Below are 25579 nucleotides of genomic sequence, written 5' to 3'. Positions count from 1 at the left end.
GTATGACTAATTCATTTGTAGCCTACAGCCAGGAGTGGCTAAAAGAGATAGAAAAGGTCTGGAGCCATGCCAACGACAGTGCCAGCATCTTCAAAGCCACAGACGACCTCGATACTGCTGAGAATGGAGATACAGGCAAAGGATGGATAGATGAAATTATAACAACACCAGGCCATATGTGAATGGTGGGATACTAGGCCCTTAGTAAACTGAATTTAAACTTTACATAAGGACCTCAGAGTGCTGGACACTATACGAGAGGTATATCGGCCTAGCACGACTCTGCCTGTTCCCTGCAGTGCAATATGCAGAATTATATGCTCACAAAAAGTAGGTCGATAAATTTTATATCTGAGAAGGCTCTGAAGAGTCACCAATCAAGTGCCATTTCTTTTGTCGGTCTCTGCGTGCGTCAGTTATAAAATCATACAGACTCCAGTCCTTTCCGTTGTAAAAGGAAATGAAAGGAGAGAGTGCAGTAAACATAAGTGAATTCTGGCAGCTGTTGGAGACAGGCTTTCTCTGGGTGGATCTCTATCCTGTTTTCCAGGCCTACACTGACTTCCAGGAAACACTTCAAGCCAAAAGTGCTGTCATCTTTTGCAACGCCTGGCTAACGTGTCAGTGCCCTGACGGGTCGCACTTGAGAGGACGTCAAAGATGGTGTGCAACACCACGTCACATCCCTCAGCACCTGCAAGCATTTGGCCGCGAGCACAGCACCCGAACGTAACACTGCCACGGCAGGACATTGGGAGGCGGACACTTCCTGTTCTGCAGGAGGACGAGCACTTTCTCTGTGGCTTAGGAGAAGCAGACTCTGTCCTGGGAAACGTGAGAGCAAGAGGTTCAGACATTGTTTTCAGGCCCATTGTTTGGAGGAGAATGAGAGGAAAATGCAGGCTGATGTTTTGAGAGGCATCTAGCAGCCATGAGCCCCAGCTGCACCATGACTCAGACAGGCTGTACTGGCCCAGGATACTCAGGAAGTCCGCATGTCTCTCTTCGAAGTGGCTATCACCATATCAAGAGCAGTATGTATCAAATTTTCAGCCTTCAGTCCAACAAGAAGAGGTGACTGATTCTGCATGAGAGATGTCTGATTTTCCTTATATATCCAAATGAAGCTTACTATATGGATAAGAGAATGCTGATTCGGTACTCAGTACTTCTGCTTAGACTTATGAAGTAACATGACAGTTACCATGGAATCAGTGTTAGTTGCTGTACCTGCCAGGGATGAAACTGGCACCAGATTAAACAGCATCATTGGTGTGGCAATTTAACGCAATTGTTCCTTTAATTAAAAATTGACCCACTTAGACATGAGGTAAGGGGTATGAGCTTTAGCTGCATCAGCACTGCTGCAGGCTCAAAGAGAGAACACTGAGGCATGCCTGTGCTTTAGTGGAATTAGATTTCTCCCTCTGTGTGTGTGTGTGTGTGTGTGTGTGTGTGTGTGTGTGTGTGTGTGTGTGTGCGTGTGTGCGTGTGTGCGTGTATGTGTGTGTGTGTGCGTGTGTGTGTGTGCGTGTGTGTGTGCGTGTATGTGTGTGTGTGCGTGTGTGTGTGTGCGTGCGTGCGTGCGTGTGTGTGTGTGTGCGCGTGTGCGTGCGTGTGTGTGTGTGCGTGTGTGTTTTAAAGATTTTCCCGACTACCATAACATGTCACAAACCAGCACTATGTTGAGAGTGAGACAGCAAATTCACCAATATAAAGCAATGAAGCCCCATTGTCAGCGTGCACACACTCTCTCTGAGGTGTCACATTCTGTGCATGCAGCCACACGGAGACTGATGGGAGTGGAGAAGACATCTGGAGTGCTTATTTTCCCTCAGAATTCAGCCGTCAGTATGAGAGCACTGAGCCCTGGCCTCGGCCTCAATAACATCACGTAGTGCATGTGAACCATAAATGTGCACACGTAAGCTGGTTACGAACCCCCAGAAGAGCTCAGCATAGCAGATATATTTCACTCTGAGGTCTTTAATAAAAAGAGCAATACAAATGAATGTTTGTGCAAAAAATGTTAAATACGAGCTGGCCATGTGTGCAGCTCAGCGCAGTTGTTATACACTTAACTGCAAAGAAGGACTCACATGAATGAAGGTTCATTAGGACACAAACGATCACTGCCAGGAGTACTCTTCTCCCTCCTGCTATTGATCCCCGAAGCCATTTTTAGATCTCACGCCAGGAAAGTTGTACACACAGCTGACAACAGAATCGCAGAAACAACATGCATGACCTTGCTATCCCGTATGAGGCATGGAGCAATTCCGACAAGCATTTGAGTTTCCAGACAAGTCTAGCTTCATAAAGTGCTCTTTAAAACTGTCAAAGCTGTAGTGCATGCTAACTCATTTAAACAAAAACAATGGTTATATGCAGTGAAAAGGCCAGTGTTGTGGTCTTATTCAAGCATAGCAGCAGAGGAAGAAAAGTATAGAGGAGGACGAGACATCAGAAGAGATGAAGGATTAGCCAGAGCAGCCTAGACTGCACTGCCCACTGAATGACGCTTTAATTGGGCCTCTTTTGTCCCCAAATTGGCCATCTCTGTGTGGCCTTTAAGGGGTCTGCACAAAGTCCATGCAAAATGAGAAACAGGGCGGAATATCCTCTCTGCCTCCCCTTGGTCAGGATATCTGGTGCCAGAGTTCTCTCATAGCCCTACGATGCCTCTCTGAGGGCCCTTCCACACCCTAACCGAATAGAGCCCCTTCAAGCCCAACAGTGAATAGAGACTAATAAGAGAGGCGGCAGGAACTCAACCATACAAACCTACGCAGAGTCGCGCGTTCCAAGGGGGTACCAGGATCCCTCGCTATCCACTCTGTGCGGAATGCAGGAACATGAGAAGAAAGACCCTTTAGAAACAATCAGAAGATGTTACAGCAACCTGCCAGTCCTGAACTCTGGAGTGCAGCACCTGCATTTAATGACCTCCCATCCAAACCAAGCTGCAGAAACTCTCAGGCAGTCAGGACTGCGCTGGGTCAGACAAACTCGACAGCCAAGCTTGCTTCCGAACATCTTCCTATTAATGAACACTCTGGCCACTCAATCCTCTCAGGCCAGTGAAAGGGCCGAGGCGACAAAAAGACATTAAGGAGCTCGGCCACGAAGGCCCTCTTAGCCTTCAGCCATTGTTCAGTGACCCTGGGTGCGCTTGCTTGCGGTGGGAGCCAGAGGAGCATATGAAGTGCTGCAGTTATTTACAATGGTGCCGGCACACCGCCCACACATGGGTTGAAATCCAGGGCAGAGGTTGAGGCATATGTGCAGCATTGCAACTCTGCCAATGTGAAATTTCTCAGAGCTGCACAATTGTTAATTGTGCTTTTTAGTTGCACTGTAATCAGTTTTCTTTAGGCTGGGTTTGATCACTTTTTTCCAACACATGGCTCATATTTGAGGACTTTATGTAAGATACAGTTAATCCCATTACCCTGAAATGGAAGCCGAGCAGTGACACTGCCAGACACAGAAATTCTTGATCTGTGACTACAACACAACTACAAAGAGAGAGGTGGTGTCACAGTCAAACTCAGCATAATGGCTTCTTTGATACGCTTAAAGCTTAAGAATCCCTGCATAACGGGGGGGGGGGGGGGATTAAACAGATGATCTAGTGAATGAGAACTGTGCAACTTACTGTCAGAGAGATAAATAATAATGTTGCATGTTTGTTTTTGTATGTTTTTTTTATGTTACGCGTTGAAAAAAAAAAATCATATTTGACTTTCATCAAATGCCTTTTAGGACAGAAGAAAGTAGGCAGGTCCACCCAGCAGAAACATTGTCCCATTCACTATCTCCCATCCAAAAGCTGATTCAAAAGGTCACCGCTTTGGCCGGCTGCTCTGCATTGGAGTTCAGTGACCATGCACAAGTGCTTGTTATTTTGATCTGTTTCCACACAGCCCAGTGCTAAGGTCCCGAACATCGAGCCAAGCCCGGCTGTGGAGACAAGCCTCAGTTGGCAGCCACGCTTCACTTGCAGGCCCCTATAGCAAGAACAGTGCACAAAGATGACTTCGAAAAGGTAAATGGACCCCCTGAATGACCTGCAGACACTGTGACCAGGAATTTGGAGCACTCACAACACAAAACCATCAAGAGACATCAAAACATCAAGAAGAAATCCAACCTTAGTGCTTTCAACACCCTCACCTTTCCAGGGAGCTGTCTCTGGCTCTTTGTCCTTGTCTGTTGTGCTAATGTCAGGCCATGCTTTTCTTTAGCGTATGTTTTGTTTTAGATTGTGTTTTGTTTTGTTTTTTAAGATAATTCCTCTTCCCCTCAATAAGGCAAACTGAGGAATGTGTTTGGTTAGAAAAAAACATGAAGAACATTCTTATTACAGCGGTAATGTCACTAATGACCCTGGCCCCACTGTTTTAATTTTCAAAGCATGAGAATGAAACAACTCATGCATTGTTAAATCAATGGACATCAGGAGCTCAATTTCATAAAGATTATATACAGTAATGTAAATCAACTGAGGTGGTTAAAGGCTGTTTGAGGACAGATATAGAGTAGGGTTCAAAATTCACTTATCACTTAGCCTCAAACTGCTTCCTCTGGCATTGTTATAAACAGATGGAAAATACCTTCCAATAAAAACCCTTAAGTTATAGCACTAGAAATAGCAATGATAATACATAGAGAACCATGGTACGTAGTTTACATTAAAAGAACAGAACAATTATCACAATTATTATTAAGAGCACACTGGGATAACCAATCCAAATACTAATTTGTCATTTGAAAGATTTCCACTTTTATGTATATCTCACACCACCACTTTTCATTCTATTACCAATAAATAAATTAATTTTTTTTTAATAGTCTGCCATTTAATGTTATAATGAACTGTACAAACTATGTTTCTGGGTGAAAAGTTGAATATTTCACCAATAAATTAATCAATAAAAAAAACTTTCTTCTACTAAGTAAAATGCACAAATCTTAAGACACTCGAACTACTATCTGAATACACAAAAACAGCAGCCTCATCTCTGCCATGGGGCAACACTCAGCTATTTAACTCGCTAAAAAATCTTCACCCATCTCTGTTCTCCCTTTATGAACCAGAATTCAATTTGGGAACCTTGGCAACGCCACACTGCCCAAGATAAGAGCGCCACCTTAATGGTCAGCTTGTGCCTAGACAAAGAATCCTCCATGCCAAGGAAGAAGATCCAAACAAAGCATTTGTTTGCAAAACTGAATGGTCAGTTTTGTAAACATGCAGCCTGCCACTAGTAAGTTCTTCAATGAAGAGACATTCCACACAACAACCTCATAAGCAAATATATGCTTGGAACCTTTTCAATGACTTCCATGACATTGCGTGTCAGTGTTCAGATAACAGCCCTGCCACAGGGGGCTGAACAACATACAGCTGATATCATCATCTGAATGTTATATCTTTCTCCATCTATTACATGGTGTTTAGGACTAAATAAGTATATCATTTCAGGTCAGGTCTGTGTCTAACACCAGGTTCATTTAAAATCAAAACTAAAAAAGAGAAAGAACAGACAGACTCCCTTTAAAGTAAGGAAAAGAATTTCAACAGTACAATGTTTTCTACTCGTTATGTATCTGTAAAATGGTTATCAGAGACAGCGGCTTATCTTACAAAAGTCTTTACTCATCTTTTGATGTTTTCAGTGCCAAAAAACTTTCATGGTACGGCTACTCTCTTCTCTGTGCTCCCTGAAGAAGTGTGAAGCAGTCAGCCGAACACTCACCAGCCAAAGGGGCATCTCTCTGTCGGTTGTGCTGGTGACCCTTCCTCTCCTGTCTGGCTCGTGCCTTGATCGGAAACGGTCCTGGTTGTCACCCGGGTCCACACACAGCAGTGGCTGGGTTAGTATTTCATGGACAATGCCATAGTCTCAGTCTCTCCACAACAGCACACAGCAAGAACAAGAGCCTGGCAGTCTGGGCTTTGTCCTGACATATTTCCTGAGTTGCATTGTTAGCCATGGAAAGGAAATACACACACACACAACTACACAGTCGCACACACTTTTCTGCGGGATTCTCGTAGGAGAGCTGATGGAGTAATGTGTAGTGTATTTGTATCCGTTTTTTTTTCCAACTGTTTTTCAGAGGTCAAAGTTTAACCAGTGCATCGCTAAAGACCCAGTTTAGACCTAAATTCTTAACTTCACTGTTGATCATTGACAGAGTTTTTAAAGCACCATGTTGAGACTACCCCACTGGCTGTGTTATTACATGAGCAGGAGACCTGACTTATTTACTAGGTGTTCATAAGAAACACTACAGTCATGCCACCCTGAAAAGTCAAGAAATAAAAACCTAAACAAAAGGTGAAACTTCATCAGTCAGAGACTGTGGCCAGGTCTGTAAAAAAGGCCATATAACTGCGTTATGAACTGACAGCATGACATAATCTCCTCACTACGAGTTACAGCCAAAAATTACATAATGCACTGTCACAAGTCCATTATCTGACTTTAGCCCTTGCTAAACTCATTATTAATTAGCGCTGAAATTGCATTGCATTGCATCATTTTGAATATTCTTTCACTAAGTATGCTATTTGACAAACATACTATAAAATGAAAAAAATTAAATGAGTATCCCTTTCTAGGTCATTTTATAGATCTGCTACTTCACTCTCTGCATCCCTTGGCTACAGGACGGATAAAAGGTGGTCATTCATGTACAGCCACATGTTTTCGCATCCGCAGGCCAAAGGGCTGGCCTGCATGTTCTCTGCATACTAGCACTCTGCCAAAAACTGGAGCTGAAATGAAAGAGTCAGGGTCAAAACTAATCGATGCTTAAAGGCCAGAGTAGACTGATCTGCTTAACCAAGCACCAGAAAGGTGAGCTTGAACACTTCCCACCCTAGATTCCAGCGTGCTCGTCCCCGGTGCTAAATGCAGGACACATTATGAGAAGGAACCTGAGATCTGGCAGAGTCCTGGAGAGGAAGAGAGAGAGATACGGGACATGATGGAAAGCACCTTATTCACCTTTCTGTATTAAATGACAACATGGCGGTAGGAGACACAGAATGCCCCTGGAGCATGTCCTCCATTACACGGAGGGAAATTTACAGCCCCCCAGAGCAACAGCTGGGGCCTTTGACCACCAACTCTCTCCTCTTAACCACAGCCCCCTCCAAGCCCCTTACTCTAATCCCAACAGGGCTCCTGACTCACAACTTCACTGCCTTAGATTAGCATGCACGCATAGACACTGGCTACAACACATAGCCAGCCACCATGCCAGCATCGGCATTAAGCAACAATGATGAATGTATCTCACTCGTGCTGGAATGTTTACTGAAATCATTCACTTTTCACACACGTTATGATTTTGTGGTGATGAGCACAGGGCTTACAGTTTAATGTTCATATGTCAGAGAATGGCAGTCACAGAAATAGCAACACTCTCAGAACACACTGTTCCCCTGCAAAGCCATTGGAGGGAGGGGGGAGCTGGATTTCTGACAAACCGTGTTAGAACCCAGAACACACTCCTATACTCCACACCACAAATACACACATGAGCAAACACAGGCACAGGAAACACACTGTCCACTGCAGGAAACACCTCAGTCTTACGTGCTAACTTTAGGAACCTATGGCCTGCTCCGCCTCCCTTTCTCTATCACAGGAAACACAATGTCAGGCCTCCATTCTGGACCCCTCAAGAGACCCTGTCTCCTCAAACAGGTCAGCCTGAGTGGCAGACTCTGCAATGACAACTCTGGGCAGGCAGGCAAGACTCACTCCGCTAGCACAGAGAGATGCATGTGTTGTGCATGCACACAACCCATTACAGCCATCCATGAGGGCATGCTTGCATGAAAGCTGAGGCAAAATCTGTTGAGAGGGACTGCAGATGGACAGTGGTGTAGTGGGAGACAACATGGGTGTATTCTGAGTACACTCGTGTACACAGGACTGTGTATCGGGGGACATTTATACCCATCTCCTTCTGGGCTTCTTGGAAAAGTAATTGAATGTGTCCGGTGCACTGCTGCCTGTTCCGTAAGTATAAAACTAAACACCACCAATAGAAGGAGACCTACAAACATGCCCAAAACACACACCTCTATTGCTTCTCTGGTTTCTATGGAAGCCAGCCAAACCTCACGCTAGAAGCTTGGCTTGCTATAAACTGTGGCATACATGAAATGGATGTATAATTGCAGCAATAATATTTTTTATAAGGCCTTTTTCTTCCGGTAATTGCAGGCCAAGTTACTGAATAAAATCCTTGTTTATGAGTATTTCACCAAAGTATCAAAAGACATAAAATGTGGATTATACTGTTTCTAAATGTTGGTTTGTATTAATCAAAATCAGACCAAAGGACTTTGCTCCAAAACTTGGGGGGGGGGGGGGGGGTCAAAGCAGGCCTGTGAGAATCTATCTGCCATCTCTCGTTAGCTCTGAGGTGGGTGAGAAAGGTACAGGGACTGGAGCCTGTGAACTCTTTAGATCATTAGATTTTTATTTGTCTCCTACAGAAGCCTGCACATAGAATTATAATCCCATGGAAAAAGGAAAACCAGGAGAGCAGAACATAGCATGAGCTATAATCATTTTTTTTTTTAAGTATTCATTAGTATAGTATTCATTAGTAACCAAAAAATGTCCGACATGTCAATAATAAACAGTCGATTAAGAGTAATATTAATCTAACTTTTCTGGAGAAACATAGTCACCATAAATATGTGCTTTCCAGTCTTTACTACGAGGTGAGTATAATGGGATTTCTGAAGTCATTGCCAAAACATTAAAGGACTAATCCTGTTTTTGTAGGATATTCTGAAACAGCAGCAGTCCTGCGTGAAAGAGACTGTCCTTGTGTGTCTATGAATTTAAAAAACTATCTATTTAAAACATTAATTAGATTAATAACAGTGCAAAATTAAGTGCAAATTAAAATGCAGAACTGCAGCGCTTAAAGCATCCCCCACCCCTCACCCCATGGGAACATAATTTATCAGCACCGTAGCATAACATGTAATGTCTCATGCCAATGTAGTGTCTCATCTACTGTTCTGGCAGCCTTAATTGTCTTTATTACAACAATATCTCCATCTTGTGGTCAGAGAGCTTTGGCCTTCTGGCTTTTATATGTTTATACAAATCTACAAATATTATGGGTGCATGATATTATATTGTGTATACATAGTTTAAAGAAATCTTTCAGAGTAGGCTACAACTAACATATTTTTGGCATAAATTATGTCGCCTTATTTGTAAAACCGTCAGTTGTCATCAGTGCCACGTATAGTGGCATTAGGTGCTTACAGGGCCTAGTTGTTTCAGTGTGATGGACCCCAAGATAATCCTGTCACCTGTCCCTGTCACCTGTCATGATAGTCAGATCTGTTCTGCAAACCAGCAAAAGATTTTCTCAGCACCAGCAGAGAAGTGAAAAACAACAACAGATAGAGTGGTCCCTGAGGTTGCTTTCCCACAGTCCACTCATTGGTATTCATCACTCAAGCTGTTTGAGCTGTGTGGACACACCACTGCAGCCTAAATATTCATGAGGCCTTAGACCAAATGACACACAAAAGTGACTGTCCCTGACACCCATGTCTGAGAAAAAAAGTTCTGCTTTTGTGGATGCATCAGAAAGGTTCTGTCAATAACAACAATTTACAGAGTTGGGTTAGTAAAGGAATGCATGTAACAAAAAAGGGGGAACTATATTCTCTTACAGTTGCAGGAAAGGCAGTAATTCGATTACTGGTACATTTGTAAAAATACGATGGTTACTATATTTGCCCTTTTTTAAATGGCTTTATTTGAGTGAACAGTTCTCACCACTGTTCAGCATGAACAATGAATGTAGCCTGCATGTGTATCATGTGTTTTGTTCCTGCCCTGGGTGGGTCTTAATTCATTCGCTTGCAATATGTGACTGGAGTCAGACATTTTTGAGCTTTCTTTTATTTCTGCATTTCCTTGCTTTCCATTTGAGTGCTAACATCTCTGTTGATCATGCACACGGGATTAGTCGTAAACTGGATTTGTACCACGCCATGTTAACACAAGACATTTGTGGATATGGTATTTGCTTTATATAACATTAAATTAATTAAATCAATTGTTAATTAAAGGTTATCTCTATCAAATTAATTTTCTTTTTTTGTTTAACTGATGATAAATGACAGATATGCTCTAGTTATAAGGGGTGTGACTACATTACTACGCAATAGTACTTGAACTGGACGTCTAAGGAAAAAAATAAATAGCGAACGAGTTATACTCCAACCACAGGTTATGTATTATATAAAGCATCATATAATCAACACTGGCTGAGCCAAGTTGACAGTACTCTCATAGGAAATAGGAAATCATATGGATTAATATTGTAGGGACTGGGAATTCTGCAGGGAATGGTCTTCTCTCCAATGCTGGACTGCTGGGAAGGGATAGTTTTTCTATATCTGTTGAGTTGTTCATGAGTCTGCACAGAGAAAATACAATATCTTATGGGAGTTTGTTGGTAGCTTTCACGAATGGCCACCCTACTGGCGTGCCTGTTTTCAGTTTCCCTGTCGTGTCTGTTTTTCTTTGCTGCCTAGTTGTTCCGTTCCTTGGTTTCGTTTTGTCCGACCCCTCGTCTGTTTTTTTTTTTTTTCACGCTTGTTATTACTTTCACCTGTGTCTGCTTTTGTGTTAATTAGTTCATACATTTAAACCGTCTGATTACCTGTGTCTCAGCTGTTCATTGAATGTATGTCTGACAACCTGTAAGCCTGCATCTGCCTGACTGTATATATGTTTCTTTGAGTTCTTCCTAGCGTCTCCCTGTTTGCCTTCGTGTGCTTTTGGTTTGTGTTTCCTAGCCTTCGTTATCCTAGCCCTTTTTTGTTTATCATGTATCCTTGTACTCTCCGTATTGGCTCTATGACCCTCGACTACTCCGACAACTACAACTCTGGATTTGCCCCTAATAAGTCTCGCTCTTCTCCGCACATGCGTCCGCCTCCTTACCGCTAACCATCACAGTAGCCATACCTGACTACATACATACACTGTAAGGGACTGAAACTCTTTGTAATGGTTTGATGTAATCCGAAATTAATGAAAAGTAATCAGATTTTGTTACTAGTATATAGTAATCTTTTGTATTGGGTTGCAGAAACATTTTTAATAGCTAATCGGCACCAGAATACATTTAAAAATAATCCTCCCAATCCAGGCAATGTTATTTTAGCTAAGAGGTCGCGCAATTGCTTGAGGCGATAATGCTGTTGACCGTGCGGTCAGGCAGAGTTTATGCAGCAGTACGGAATCAGTAACTTTAACCTGATGTGATTACATCCTGATTCTAGAACAGCATTTAACCATCTCATTTTATAATAAAACCCTGTCTCTGTCTCTCTCTCACACACATACACACACACGGAGACTAGTTAGTAAGCCCCCAAACTACATCAGCCTTCAGCTCTGGGGCTGTATACATCAAACATCTCAGATTTATCTATGGACAGTTTTGTTTATTATTATAAGAGAGCTGAACAAGTCACACATGGGGTGAATTAAATTAAGACACATAACAAAGCTGTACATAAAACACTATATGTAGCTGCCTACGTAACATAAGCTTACTTAATGTAAGACTTACATTCTAATAATGAACATGATTATGTAAACAGTCTGAATATGAAAAAAAATCTGACAAATCAGTCTGAAAGGAAGAAAAGCAGCACAAATGTAAAGTCCCTCGTTCACTTATCAGTTAACATAAACAAGGATACATTTTCTGAGTTATGAGTTAGTAAATAATCTGAGATATATATATATATATCGGATTAATCACATTATTAATCAGTATCATAGAAGTATGTAGTTATAATCATGTGGTATAATCCACCTGAATCCACCAGTGCTTCGCTGGAATGTAAGGGGTTAATCTCTGTTAGTTCTGATAAAGCTAACATAAGATCTGCCACAGCATACTCAAATGTATTTCATGAATGTCTTATCACACTCATTTTTTTGTTTAAATCAGATAGCACCCTTTCAGGACGCTGCAGGCAGATAAGCGCAGGTTATAAATATGTTGTGGTTCAGGTGGCTGGTGTGTGTATGTGGAATAGATTTCTCCGGAGGCATGAAGGAGTGTTTGATACTCGGCCTGCTCCATCTGGCTCTAACTGAAGGATTAATCAGGTAAGAGAAACTCGTGGTAATCTCTGCTCAATAGAGGCACCAGAATCAGCCCACACAGACTGAGATGAAAAGGGTAAAATGGCACAGAGACCACAATGATTGGAGAACAAACCCCAAGAAGAGATAAGGCATTACTGAATACATAAAAGGATGCATTGGCTTCATCAGGCTACTCTGAACATCTTGTGCAGAGTTCCTCTGGTGAAAATGAAGACCATAATGGAGGAGAGAGGGTTCCTGAAGGAAGTACTAGAGGACTCACCATACAGTTCAGAACTAGGTTCTGCCGAGAATCTAATCAACCAAGATGATGTAAGTCTGACAGCTATAGAACTGTAGCTCATAGAACTTTTGCAGAGAACTTGCATTGCAATGTTACTTACTTTGTTAAGTAGCCCTGGGGAGATAGTAGAGTTTAAAAAAAATCTCTAATGGGAATTTAGAAAAATTGCCGTAGAGTCAATGCCATGTGTCCAACATCCTTATTACAATAGACAAACATAGTCATTCTTCAGTATTCAGTGCCTTTCATATCTTCCAATGAGTTTAAATTCGTATATCTGTGTTAATAACAATGGAGAAACAAGGGTACTTTCCAGTATGCTGGGCTTTACATACTTATCATAAAGTTTAATCTCCTAATCTCTGTTATCTCCAGATGGCTTACTTTGGAAAGATCGCAATAGGAACTCCACCGCAATACTTCTATGTCCACTTTGACACTGGCTCCACTACTCTCTGGGTCAACTCTGTCTACTGCAATAGCGATGCCTGCTGTGAGTAATATAAGCACAGGAAACACACTGACTATTGTTTCCTGCTTACTTTAAGCAATATTCCATGGACATTACCATGGATAATGTTTTCAGTATTTTCCTGTTATTAGAAAAGAACCAAGAAACAAAAAGTATGTAATTGTTCATTGAATTCTGTGAAATATCTTTTAAATACATTACCTTATAACACAACTTTATAGCAACAATCAACTTTCTGACAATAAGTATCTTAACAACAGCTTACAAAAATAGTTTTATGTATTTTTAACCAATTTTTGAACTCTGGAGTACCAAAGTAAAAATCAATCTTTCATTTCAAGATTTTTTGCATTTCAATAGTCAATGCAGAAAACTTTCAGAAAATAATTACAGTAGGATAGCTGTTCTAACAAATATGTTTATTAATTATTATTATTACTTATCATATGAATTAGCATTAAAGAGAATGGATAACCTAAACCTGAGATTGTTCCCCCCCCAATACTCTTCACTCTCCATGCTTCATTTTCCAGCTCATCATCCCCTCTTTAACCCAAGTAAGTCCTCCACATACCACAGCAATGGACAACCATTTTCAATCCAGTATGGGACTGGAAGTGTTTCTGGTGTTATTGGTTATGACGTAGTCACAGTAAGTCTGATCTAATAATCTGTACCTATAGATGGCAAGAAACAAAAACATTTTAGTGGAGCAAGATTCAAATCTTGCGCCACAGGCAATCACAGTTTAGTCTTAACTGTGCTTCAACAATCCTGATTTACCTCTTCCACAGATTATGAATACTTTTATAAGATGAGGAAAGGAATTGTTTAAGTATACAATGTGACCATGTATGATGGGATTAGAGATCCAAATATCAGTTAATTATTCAATGGGTTTTAACACTCTCTTTCACAGATGGACGAGCTGACTGTCACAAACCAGAAGATCGGTTTAAGTCAGTCTGAACCTGGTGATCACTTTGCAAGGCCCTTACATGATGGAATAATGGGTTTGGCCTTCAAGCCTGACCAAGGAACCATTGTGGACACCATGATCCAGGAAGGCCTTATTGAGGAGCCTGTCTTTGCCTTCTACCTGAGCAGGTGAAGAAAATTCCATACTATGTAAGAATACCTCATAACAATAACAACTATGAACATATCCGTGATAATCAATCAAAATAGTCATTGAGAGTTAGCCCACATTTTTGTTCAATTCCTACTGCTGACACACAAGTAAAGTAGGAAACCAAAACCAAACCAAAGAGTGGACTAGCTGGGGGTCTTCTTTTGACATAAGAGGAAACATTATTGTAATCAACCATGAGGAAATACTGCTATTCAACTAATACATCTAATATAATTACTAAACAGGGACTCTGAGAGCGGCAGTGAGGTTATGTTTGGAGGAACCGATTCTTCTTACTACCAGGGTCAAATCATCTGGGTTCCAGTACAACAAGATAGTCACTGGCAATTAGTCTTTGAAGGGTAAGTGACCCAAGTTACATAAGAAACAAAATCTATATTCAGAAAAAATTAACATATGCAGATCCTTTTTTAAATATACAAGTGATTTCTGAAGCTGAATTTTTAAAACAGTGAAAAGAATTTTTTACATTTTTAAAACAGTGAATTTTTTTTTTCTTTTTAAAAAACCTACAGCTCTAAAATATAGCTTTAAAATATGAATATATATCAGAACAAACAACCTGCTCTGTTATTTGTAAATACTGTAGGCTAAACCATCCATTTTTGAATAGCCAAAATTCAGGAAAATTCAAAATTCAAACCCTGTGACTAGTATGTATAATACTAAACTGAATCGAATAAGCTTCCCCGATCCTTGACTGGTTTAAAAAAATTTAGTTTAGTTTATTTTAGTTAACCCAAGTTACTAAAGAAACAAAATCTATAATGTCTTGCTCCGATCTTTAGTTTTGAGGTGAATCACGAGTCTGCAGGCTGGTGTGAGAATGGATGCACAGGTATAACAGACACAGGCACATCTCTTCTACTGTGCCCACCACAGTATGTAGAAAATCTCCATCAAATGCTGGGATCCCAGCAGGACCAGAATGGCAATGTGAGCCCCTTTCTATAAAGTCACATTACACTTTCTTAATAGCACAGTTTAAAACACTGCTATTTTCATCTCAAGCATTTTAATCTCAAGAAGAGCCAAATAATATTTGTCAATATAATTGACATAAAAAATGTGCCAAGATATCAACTTATAATGGCTGCAGAGAAAGACAGAGAGGTTTGCTGTAGGTCATTAGCATGTGTTATGCTTCCAGTATGTGTTTGACTGCAGTGAAGTCAGCAGCCTTCCTCCATTAACATTCATCATGAACGGAGCTCACCTGCACCTGCCAGCCTCCGCATATGTACTTCAGGTGAGAGCATCGCTGTCTGACCATTTCCTCTTCTTTTGTCTCACCCATATTATTCAATAAAATGTTGGTAAAACTGATATATAGACATAGATTTCTAACTGAACAGGAAGAAGATTCCAGTGGTAACCCATACTGCCTGAGTGGGATTAGCAGTTCTGGAGAAGAATACAGAAACGGGCTTCCTTACTGGATCCTGGGTGACGTCTTCCTCAGGCAGTTCTACTCCGTGTTTGACCAGGGAAATGCTAGGGTGGGATTTGCAACCTTGGCATAGAGTTACCATACACACTCTGATGCAGGGACTGCACCACTGTGGTGATGCAGTGAAATGTGGCTAACCACAAAATCTCACCGTGGTACCCATTGTAAGATGAAATGCAAAAAAAACAAAATAAAAAACTTCAGCTCTATAGCTATAAGTCTGCCGTTTGGCCATTACAGCAGTCATGACTTTGTTTTGTGACTGGAGATTTTCCATCTGCTGGCTAGAAACCCCAGTAAAATGGGATCAAGTGTACTGTACACAGTGTTTAAGTTGCCTTTTTGTGCTTCTCATTATGAAGATTAAGAATTTCCATGGAATAATGATCTGAAGACCTAAACAGATATTGATTAAATGTCTGACTAACAAAATTAACCATTATTTGTTATTGGACATCCACATTTATACTAAAAGTGACATCAGCAATAAATATAAAATGAAGGCCAATTACAAAATCAGTGACACCTTTGTAGCCAACTCTTCCATTTGTCAAATAGAAACAGCCATTAGGTCCTTTTATGGGGGGTATGAAAGACACTTGTCAAAAAATCCAGGTTCCAAATCTTCTTTCCCAGTTTACTGACTATTCATCACAAGGTCGGACAGAGCTATGTGGACATGCCACTGCAGAATGAATTTCCAGATTAAATAAAAGACAACAGTCAAATTTAAAAGCACTAACACTCATGTCTCTAACAGGCTCTGTCAAAATAACTCATCTCATTAAGCATTTCCTTCAATTTATGGTTAAAATGTAATGTTATACGAGCTGAGAGAACTGGTCAAGCAGGTGATTGAGGCAACAGCTCTGTTGACAGTGCAGTTAGGCAGAGTCTGCAACCTTAGCAAGAATGAGTCAGCGACTGTGTTGTGATCACTGATCCCAGAACAGAATTTAAACATTTACTTTCACAAGCTGCCAGCCTGTCACTCTTCACTTGAGCTTCCACTATTACATTTACATCTCTCTCTCTCTCTCTGTCACACACATAAAGGGTGGCCAGTCCCCACAATTAATCCTATTACATTCAGCCATCAGCTCTTAAAGAATGCACATGAAACTTCTCATGAAAGTCTCATGAAAGAAGCCCCCAGTATAAACACAGTTTTGTTCCTGTCATAATGAATAGAAATTACACGAAGAGAAAGAGCTGGACAAGACAAACAGTGTTTTTAACAAACCAAAGCACTAATATCGACAAAAAAACAAAAACAAAAACACTATAGCAACATATGCTATCTCTACAATGACATTTCTAGGCTTTATTATGAATACAGATCAAAAAAATGCCAAAAAATGCTTTATGTTGTAAAAAGAGCATACCTGATATCCTTTAAAGCCTCTTTCAAAAAGAAGAAGATACATAAGATTTTGATGTTATGTAACAAAATGCTGAAATAAAAAAGGTGACCTGATGGAAAGTCCTCTAAAGGTTGTTCACAATCATACAATGTGGCAATCATATGTGTCCAAATAAGTCTTCAGCTCTGTATTGCAATCTTTGCTAATGCAGGTAAATAAGTATTTTTTTAATACCAAGAGCACAGATACGTCTGAACTGAAGGTGACACTCAATGTTTCCAAACAAAACAGTAATCTTTAAGATAACTGTGCCTACATATGGCAATGATATATTTGTAACTGGCTCTTACATCCAATTTCCCATTACATAATATAGATTATGAATATAATCAGTATCCATATACCAAGATAAGTGCAATTAATGTGTTATCGTAGCTTAGCTTTCAACACAATAGTGTGAAATTTGCTTAAATGTCTTATCACACTGTTGTTGTTTTTTTTAACGCTTAAATCAGAACATGCCTGTGTCAGTCACTGAGGTCAGATAAACTCAGGTTATAAATACTTCTGGTTCAGGTGGCTGGCGTGTTTATGTGAAACAGACGACTGCGGAGGAGTGATGTTCAGTCTGACTCTCAGCCTGGTCTGTATTACTCTCTCTGAGGGCCTCATCAGGTAAGACAAACAGGATCTTATCAACACAGATTACCGCGAGACCTACAGCAGAATCATCAATAACATAGATTTGGATACAGAGGCTCAAAAGCAAACACCACCACAAGTTGTGGGGAATGAACCTCAAACAGAGAGAAAAGCTATACTTATAAGGTATACTTCTCATGATGTATCAGCTTCATCAGGCTACTCTGAACATCTTGTGCAGAGTTCCTCTGGTGAAAATGAAGACCATAATGGAGGAGAGAGGGTTCCTGAAGGAAGCACTGGACTACAGCGCAGAGCAAGGGTCTGAGACCTTGGTCAATCAACATGATGTAAGTCTTCTAGCTACAGGAATGTTAAATCAAATATAAATGAAAGACCTACATTAGGGAACTTACATATCACATGTTCTTGACTTTGTTGAATAGTATAGTTAAGATAGTAGAGAAGAAAATTATTCGAATGACAGTTTTGAGAAAACACTTTTTTGAGAACAGAATGCCAATGGTACAAAGGTGTATGGGATCCTAATAACAATGGAGAAACAATGGTACTCTCCAGTACGCTGGGCTTTACATACTTATCAAAAAGTTTAAATCTCCTAATCTCTGTTATCTCCAGATGGCTTACTTTGGAAAGATTGGAATAGGAACTCCACCGCAATACTTCTATGTCCACTTTGACACTGGCTCCACTACTCTCTGGGTCAACTCTGTCTACTGCAATAGCGATGCCTGCTGTGAGTAATATAAGCACAGGAAACACACTGACTATTATGAGTAGCATAAGCACACTGAATATTGTTTCCTGCTTAAATTAACAATCACTTATAACCAAAATGCTAGAATATCTGGTGCACCCCCAGAGAATCTTCTCAAGCTTATCCAGAACGTGAAACTTACATATTGCTTTAAGCTCCATTACAGTGCCATAATAGGAAATGTGGGAGAATAAGGGTGTGTTATGTGGTGTAGGAGAGGCAGATCTCAGGGTTAAATGCCCTTCGGGCCAATGTGAGCCATATGTCTCCCAGCCATTATTCGATTACAACCTCCAGTTACAGTTAACAATGGCCTGAGATAAATAAACAGCAATTAGGCTGCCAATATAGCTTATACTTTAATTGCATCCTGCTGGAGCAATATTATACTCCTCATATTCTGTAGAAGTCAGTTAAACCCACAAGTGCCTTTGTTCATGCAGCAATACTCCTTTCGTTTTCCAGCTCATCATCCTCTCTTCAACCCAAAGTACTCCTCCACTTACCACAGCAACGGACAACCATTTTCAATCCAGTATGGGACCGGCAGTGTGACTGGCATCATTGGTTATGACACAATAACAGTATGTATTATCTAATATTGTGTACCCAAAGATGGAAAGATAAAGTGTCACAAGAGTCACAAAGATGGAAAGACTACACAATTCAGTATTCAGAGTGTTCCAAAAATCCTGATTCAAGTTTTCACATCTCTATCAATTCCTTCATGATGATAAGAGGAGACTCGAATGGTGTTGTAACCCTGTAGCTCTGGATTGGAGTAGCAAAATATCAGTTAATTCTTCAACAGGCTTTAACACTCTCTTTTCAGATGGGTGAGCTGACTATCACAAACCAGAAGATCGGTTTAAGTCAGTCTGAGCCTGGTGATCACTTTGCTGGGGCTCTGCACGATGGACTCATGGGTTTGGCCTTCATGCCTAACCAAGGAACCATTGTGGACACCATGATCCAGGAAAGCCTTATTGAGGAGCCCGTCTTTGCTTTCTACTTGAGCAGGTAAGAAAATGCCACACTGTACCAGAAAATTTCAAACCGCTAACAACATCTATAGACGATCAGATCTCTGTGTTTCTGGTATTAAGATAAAATATATCTGCAGTACAGGATGCAAATAGATTAAATATTCACACAATAATATTCAATATAATCAATATTCAAACAATCTCCCATCACATAATTAGGCAATTTCATTACTGTATCTTCCTGTTTCTAAAATAGAAAAGCATGATCATGAGGAAAATGGTAAGAGGGTTGTTGTCTAATAACAACTAATGCAATTATTAAACAGGAAATCAGAGAGTGGTAGTGAGGTTATGTTTGGTGGAACTGATCCATCCTATTACCAGGGACAGATCAACTGGGTTCCTGTACAGCAAAACAGCCACTGGCAACTAGTATTTGAAGGGTAAGTGAGCAACATCTCCAGAAAAATAAATAAATCTACTTCCATTCCAATGAGATTAAAACAAATTCTGTTGCTATAAATAATTTCAGCACAGCAAACTAATGCCCTAGATAACTAATTGACCATGACATTTGTAACTCGCATAAATACTCTCTGACAAAATGCATTTATGTACTACTAATTGTCTGTAAACAGCATATTTCAAAGTGCATAAATTGTGAATTTAACAACAGTTTCTAATAAGTATAAACTATGGTTTTAATGTACATGGTACAGCTATAAAATTTCTGCTTAAAAGGATAATTCAACCAAGCAATATTCATGTAGCTAATGATTAAAAGCTAGAATGTACTGACGGCATGTTTGTAGCTTTATTAGCATTGTTTTGATGACCTTATTAAGATTACTTTATTTAAACACAGTTTTAAAAGGTAAATTATTTAATGAACTGACTATGAACTGTTGATTTTTCTTTTTCTGTCTAGTTTTGAGGTGAATCACCAGTCAACAGGCTGGTGTGAGAATGGATGTACCGCTATAACAGACACAGGAACTTCACTGCTGGAGTGCCCACCACAGTATGTGGACAGTCTTCATCAAATGTTGGGAGCCCAACAGGATCAGCATGGCAACGTGAGATCATTCCCATACCATTACAAGTCATGTTACATTCTAATAAATACTTTAGAGTTAGATTAATATTAAGGAAAACCTTTAGTCAATCCTATGCAAACTTCCATTACACAACATTTTTAAATTAAAGGCTAAGTGTATAATGCAAACAAAACATGGAGAGGTTTGCTGTAGGTCATTAGCATGTGTTATGCTTCCAGTATGTGTTTGACTGCAGTGAAGTCAGCAGCCTTCCTCCATTAACATTCATCATGAACGGAGCTCACCTGCACCTGCCAGCCTCCGCATATGTACTTCAGGTGAGAGCATCGCTGTCTGACCATTTCCTCTTCTTTTGTCTCACCCATATTATTCAATAAAATGTTGGTAAAACTGATATATAGACATAGATTTCTAACTGAACAGGAAGAAGATTCCAATGGTAACTGTCGGAGCGGGATTAAGCATTCCCATGAGGAATACAGAAACGGGCTTCCTTACTGGATCCTGGGTGACGTCTTCCTCAGGCAGTTCTACTCCGTGTTTGACCAGGGAAATGCTAGGGTGGGATTTGCAACCTTGGCATAGAGTTACCATACACACTCTGATGCAGAGACTGCACAGGGTTGTAGTAGTTGCTTTAACCTTAACACTGATGCAATGAAGAATCACTTCACCACTACAGCCACATGACTGTGGCTTCAGATCCTTGATAGCACCGCAGTAAAGTAAAAATATGCAAGGTGTAATATTTTTGTGCTTACACTGTAAATGTGTGGCTTTAATAAAAAAGTAAATATATTTTTCCATGATTAAAAGCAACACTGCCCTATGGTATGTCCATGTTACTGCAGTTATGACTTGATCACAACACTCCCATATTGTGGCCAGAGACCCTTGGCCAATACAATATTGTGTAGATATGATATCTGAAGAAAAAAGGAGGTCTCATCTCGGAGATACCTAACATCTGATTTAGGGCTACAGCCAAGCTCTCTTTGTTGTTCAAAAGAAAGAAGGCCAGAGCAGAAATTACACAAATGTTCCTAAAAGGAGAAGCAGGGGAGAAGCCTTTCTGGGTTAGAATATTGGAATGACATAAAGATATGGATAGTTTTTCTGTTTTTTTCTTCAGGTCATATAGGTCTGTTTATGGTGTGCACTAGCTGACCTCAGGGGGGGACAAACATACACGGTAACAAACCCAAACACATCCCTCTTTACAAAGCAATATGTGTCTCTCCGTCCACAACCACTACGGCTGTAAAATAACTTTTCAGAGAATTACACAGACATGCTGTGACGCAACGAGGGTGCGGAAAAGGGGCACGATCAAACATACACTTTATTTTAACACAAAGACAACACACCAATCACTGCACGTATGCTGTGAACACTTCAAACACCAACAAACACACTATGACACAGGAGAGATATATACACTAAAGACGATTGCACATAATGCACAACAGGTGGACAGCACGAGGGCGTGACAACACGGACGAACACACACACACACACACACACACACACCAAGACGTTTGTGGAGGGGGCGGGGCCAAAACGTGACACATACTACTGTTCATTTTCATTCTGAATTAAAATGCAACGTTACCAGTTCATTTGATAGAGAGATATGAATGTGACCAAAAACAAATTATATTTAAGGTGTAATGCAGTATGATTTTTCTTGCTCTGATACACAGTTCAATTTATGAAGGTGTTATATAATTAGTGAATGGCATGAGCAGTGTAGACTGTGGAAAGAATGAAGCAAGAGCCAGAACTGTGTTGTGCTGTACCACTCCAGGAGGCTAGCTGCAAATCTCTTATACCTGGTCTGCTCTAAGGCATTTTGGACAGGCCCAACAGATGCAGATATTAAAAGCATTCAGCTGAACAATTGATATTTCCTGACTTTGTGTGAGCTGCATTGCTGATGAATGCACAGCTTTCATCTCCTTTATAAATTAAATTATAACAGATGGTAGTTTTATGTGCACTCGATATGCCCAAGCACTGCCAACAAGTTATGTCTTTAAGTCACTATTCACCCAGAGAAATTAATTTCTTCTCAGGACATAACTATATTTGTGTGGCAAAAACAAATCCAAACTGACATTCAGTAACTATGACACTGATAAATATGAGTGGCAGTGACATATTTGTCAATATCCACAAGAAAATACATTTGTTTGACCAAACAGTATGGAGCAACATCATTACATTATTAGTTTGCATAGGGCAAGAAAAATGTAATTAAACTCAGTTAGCTTTTATAACATGAGGAGGCTTTAGCAGGATGCGAGGATGAGGCACGTTTAAACATACCTTTTTTATTTCAACATTTAACACATATGACATAGCACGTAGGCTGTATTCTCATCAAACACTGACAAATGTATGACAACAGACGAGACATATATACACTCAAGACGATTACACACAACAAGGATCAGGTGGACGACACGAGAGGGCGTGGCACTACAGACGAACGAACACACACACACGGAGACACTTGAGCAGGAAGGAGGGGACGTGTCGTGACAGCTTTGATAAAGCAAATTTTAACTAACTAAAATATACCCAAATTTGGTTGAATAAAACTTCATCTTTGAAAAGGTCTTGGAAACAAAAGCGAAAACTCAAATGTCACTGCGGTCAGCTAAAGTCACTAAAGTTGGTTATAAAAGCTCAGATGTGTGTATGTGGAACAGAGGTCTGTGGAGTGAGGTGAATGATGAGGTGTCTGTCTGGCCCTTACTGAGGGACTCACCAGGTAAGAGAAACAGCAGAGATTACCACAAGACATGAGAGAGCTTTCCAGGCTTTAGAATCAGCATTGCTTGCACACAGAGGGATGTATGGGGCCACCGGGAAAATACCAGAGAATGAACATTGGGAAAAGTCAGTGACTCAGGACAGTCATGAGTTTCTTTGAGTGCTAGATTCAAAATCCTCCCCCCCCCCCCACCCCCTCATGTTTTGTGTTTACAGTTCCTCTGGTCAATCAAGGCAAAGGAAGTTCATTAATTACTGATAAATTCAACAGACATGTCCATCGCACAGTCTCAAATAACTGGGCTAAAGATGAAAAATGTATTTAAAAGGCTTTGGTGAATTTTCTATTTAAAGCTTTTTGCTATGTGCATATTCAATACAACACTGTACACAAGGCACTCACTATGCATCAATACAATACTTAGCAATGAAGCTCCTGATAACTATCTCTGTCATTTCCTATTTTGGAAAGACTGGTGAATGCCCCCCTCCGCAGTACTTCCATGTTCACTCTGACACTAGCTTCAGCAGCCTCTGGGTGAACTCCATCTTGCACAAGACTAGCATCGGCAGTGAACAACAAATAGCCATGAGGAAATCAGCAACACCAAGAGCTGTTTTTAAAAACCAGAGGCCCCAGTGTATGCATACATATTCCAAGGAAATCTTTTCAAGGATTTTGCAACCAGCAGATTAACTTCTGAGAACAGTGCTTCGCTTTGTTCTCTAGTTCGGGCTGAGATTAAAAGCACAGTGTGAGACACTGTAAATAAGTTGTGTTATCCAGTGAATGTGAGGTATTCCTCTGGGTTGAAATGGGATTGTAGCATACAGGTCATAACTCTTACTTACTGCTTTTTTTGAGTGTTCAACTGCACTAGAGTGCTTATCTCGTCTCACTCCTTTTAACAATTAATCACTGATAAATGTATGTATATTAGTTCACTCCAAAGGTCTGAGGAAACCAGCTTTACATTACTTTGTCATATGTCTGACAACTGTCCTTTTGTAGCAAAACAGAAACATTCCAACAGGTTTCAGTACCTTGGGTGGATCATAGTGTGTAATAAAAGTATCAAAATCAGCCATCTCTCCTGAGAGCTGAGCATTGTGTTGCTCAAGACAGCTTTCCTGTTTTACCATGGGATCGCTAGAGTGGCTTTGCCACTTTGACAGATCAGACATGATATAAGAATTGCTTCCTACAACCAATGTCACTCCAAGAGGATGCATCATGATAAAATGTACAGAATCGCTGTCCATGTAAAACTAAGAACTATGTAAGTCCACTCACTCCCTTCTTCTCTCAAATTCCATGTCTGCTTTTATCTCATGATTTCATCATCTCATGACAGCGAATTGTGAATCAGCATCATCACAGTGAAAAATGCTATACTATATGAACAATCTGAACCCAACATCCCCAACCTGATGCTGGAATATGTTACTGAAAGAGTATCTCTCTGCTCACTGAAATTCTCTCTGCTTCAGGGAGCAAGTAATACAAATTTCTGTGCAGAACTCAATGACGAAATCATATTTATAAAAAATCTAAATGCACACTGTTCCATGAAAAAAAACTATGGACCATTATCAGCCATTGTAGGCATTCTCAAGTACACACTGGACACTTACAACCCACTGACACTTAAAAGAACATGCCAATTTGTAGGACAGGCACTTGATGTCTAAATTCCATTACCCTGCCCAGGTATTTCTCATAGTCCTCTGAGTCCTGCTTTTCCATTGTAAATACCTCCAAAATTCCACAGAATGTGGAAGTGTGCAAACCTATCCTTTCAGAAACAGCATGAACAAGTCAACAAAACCGATCTGTCTCGGCTTGTTACAACATTTGGCGCTAAATGGAAGGGGGGAAAAGCAAAGATCGGGGGGCTTTCTTCCTGTGTGTATTCAGAGTAAATGCAGCATGTCAAAGAGGGGATTTATTACCACCCTGGAGAAAAGACAAGTTTCTCCCAAAGATGAAAAACGTTGGAGTATGACCTGGCTGGCCTTCCTGGCCATGCTTTTCTGTACCACTAATTACTTTTTTACCCAGCTGCCTTCCCATTGGCTCAGAAACACCAGCAGAGATGGACGAGAGCAAACGGCAACAAAGCTGCATATCAGTCAAAATATGATGCACCCTGTGAGACCACTGCTCCCTGTCCATCTCTATGATGTGCTTGGCGATGCAACAAAGGCAGAACGGCAAGACTTCATAGGAGTTCCTGGTTGCCAAGTGCAAATGACACAATTCCTGGCCAAGTATTAGGAAGCAATCATGAAAAATCCAACAGAAAAGTGTCAACAAAAATCCAGCATAAAGGCCACATTCATCAGTACACAAAGGCACTGAGCTGGAGGGAAGCAGCTAAACGGAGGATTTTACAGCCAACATGCTAAAGCCTAAAGAAG

General features: G+C 40.5%; 3 protein-coding genes across 12 annotated transcripts in view; 2 read left to right on the top strand and 1 right to left on the bottom strand.

Moving 5' to 3' along the window:
* The window catches only part of tns1b (tensin 1b), a 164685-nt gene that overhangs the window by 130406 nt on the left and 8700 nt on the right, over positions 1–25579 (bottom strand). Inside the window, exon 1 of one of the 9 annotated variants that reach the window (XM_081713110.1) lies at positions 5763–5915. The exons of 7 other annotated variants lie outside the window; for them this stretch is intronic. In XM_081713110.1, the coding sequence (XP_081569236.1) occupies positions 5763–5777 (15 nt within the window). In that variant the 5' untranslated portion in view covers positions 5778–5915. Of the gene's footprint in view, positions 1–2099; positions 2104–5762; positions 5916–25579 lie in introns of those variants that run through there. One more of the 9 variants, XM_081713124.1, reaches the window with a different exon arrangement.
* LOC145643269 (gastricsin-like) lies at positions 7368–16016 on the top strand. Of its 2 annotated transcripts, none has more exons than XM_035534762.2 (9): positions 7368–8042; positions 12386–12506; positions 12853–12970; positions 13483–13601; positions 13869–14056; positions 14327–14443; positions 14891–15038; positions 15253–15351; positions 15458–15776. In XM_035534762.2, exons 2-9 carry the CDS (start codon positions 12402–12404, stop codon positions 15623–15625), a joined length of 1062 nt encoding a protein of 353 aa, XP_035390655.1. In that variant the 5' UTR covers positions 7368–8042; positions 12386–12401; the 3' UTR covers positions 15626–15776. The 2 variants fall into 2 exon arrangements, with proteins under 2 accessions (XP_035390655.1, XP_035390644.1); XM_035534751.2 differs by lacking the exon at positions 7368–8042 and adding an exon at positions 8427–12194 and having other exon boundaries at positions 15458–16016.
* Positions 15476–21155, top strand: LOC113577957 (gastricsin-like). The gene is made up of 10 exons (XM_035534758.2): positions 15476–15601; positions 17493–17591; positions 17800–17908; positions 18198–18315; positions 18802–18920; positions 19169–19356; positions 19649–19765; positions 20251–20398; positions 20599–20697; positions 20804–21155. Exons 1-10 carry the CDS (start codon positions 15594–15596, stop codon positions 20963–20965), a joined length of 1167 nt encoding a protein of 388 aa, XP_035390651.1. The 5' UTR covers positions 15476–15593; the 3' UTR covers positions 20966–21155.

The sequence above is a fragment of the Electrophorus electricus genome, chromosome 4 (assembly GCF_041902795.1).
Source record: "Electrophorus electricus isolate QZ-2024a chromosome 4, ASM4190279v1, whole genome shotgun sequence".
In the NCBI taxonomy this organism is placed as follows: Eukaryota; Metazoa; Chordata; class Actinopteri; order Gymnotiformes; family Gymnotidae; genus Electrophorus; species Electrophorus electricus.
This window is presented reverse-complemented; position numbering and strand designations above follow the sequence as displayed.

Bases quoted from the DNA above. Each gene is read 5' to 3' on its own strand.
- LOC113577957 (XM_035534758.2), top strand. The intron at 20,399-20,598 runs GTGAGATCATTC...TTATGCTTCCAG, and splicing joins AACAGGATCAGCATGGCAAC to TATGTGTTTGACTGCAGTGA. The intron at 20,698-20,803 runs GTGAGAGCATCG...CTAACTGAACAG, and splicing joins CCTCCGCATATGTACTTCAG to GAAGAAGATTCCAATGGTAA.
- LOC145643269 (XM_035534751.2), top strand. From the start codon at position 12,082: ATGTTGTGGTTCAGGTGGCTGGTGTGTGTATGTGGAATAGATTTCTCC. The intron at 12,971-13,482 runs GTGAGTAATATA...TTCATTTTCCAG, and splicing joins CTGCAATAGCGATGCCTGCT to CTCATCATCCCCTCTTTAAC. The intron at 14,444-14,890 runs GTAAGTGACCCA...TCCGATCTTTAG, and splicing joins TGGCAATTAGTCTTTGAAGG to TTTTGAGGTGAATCACGAGT.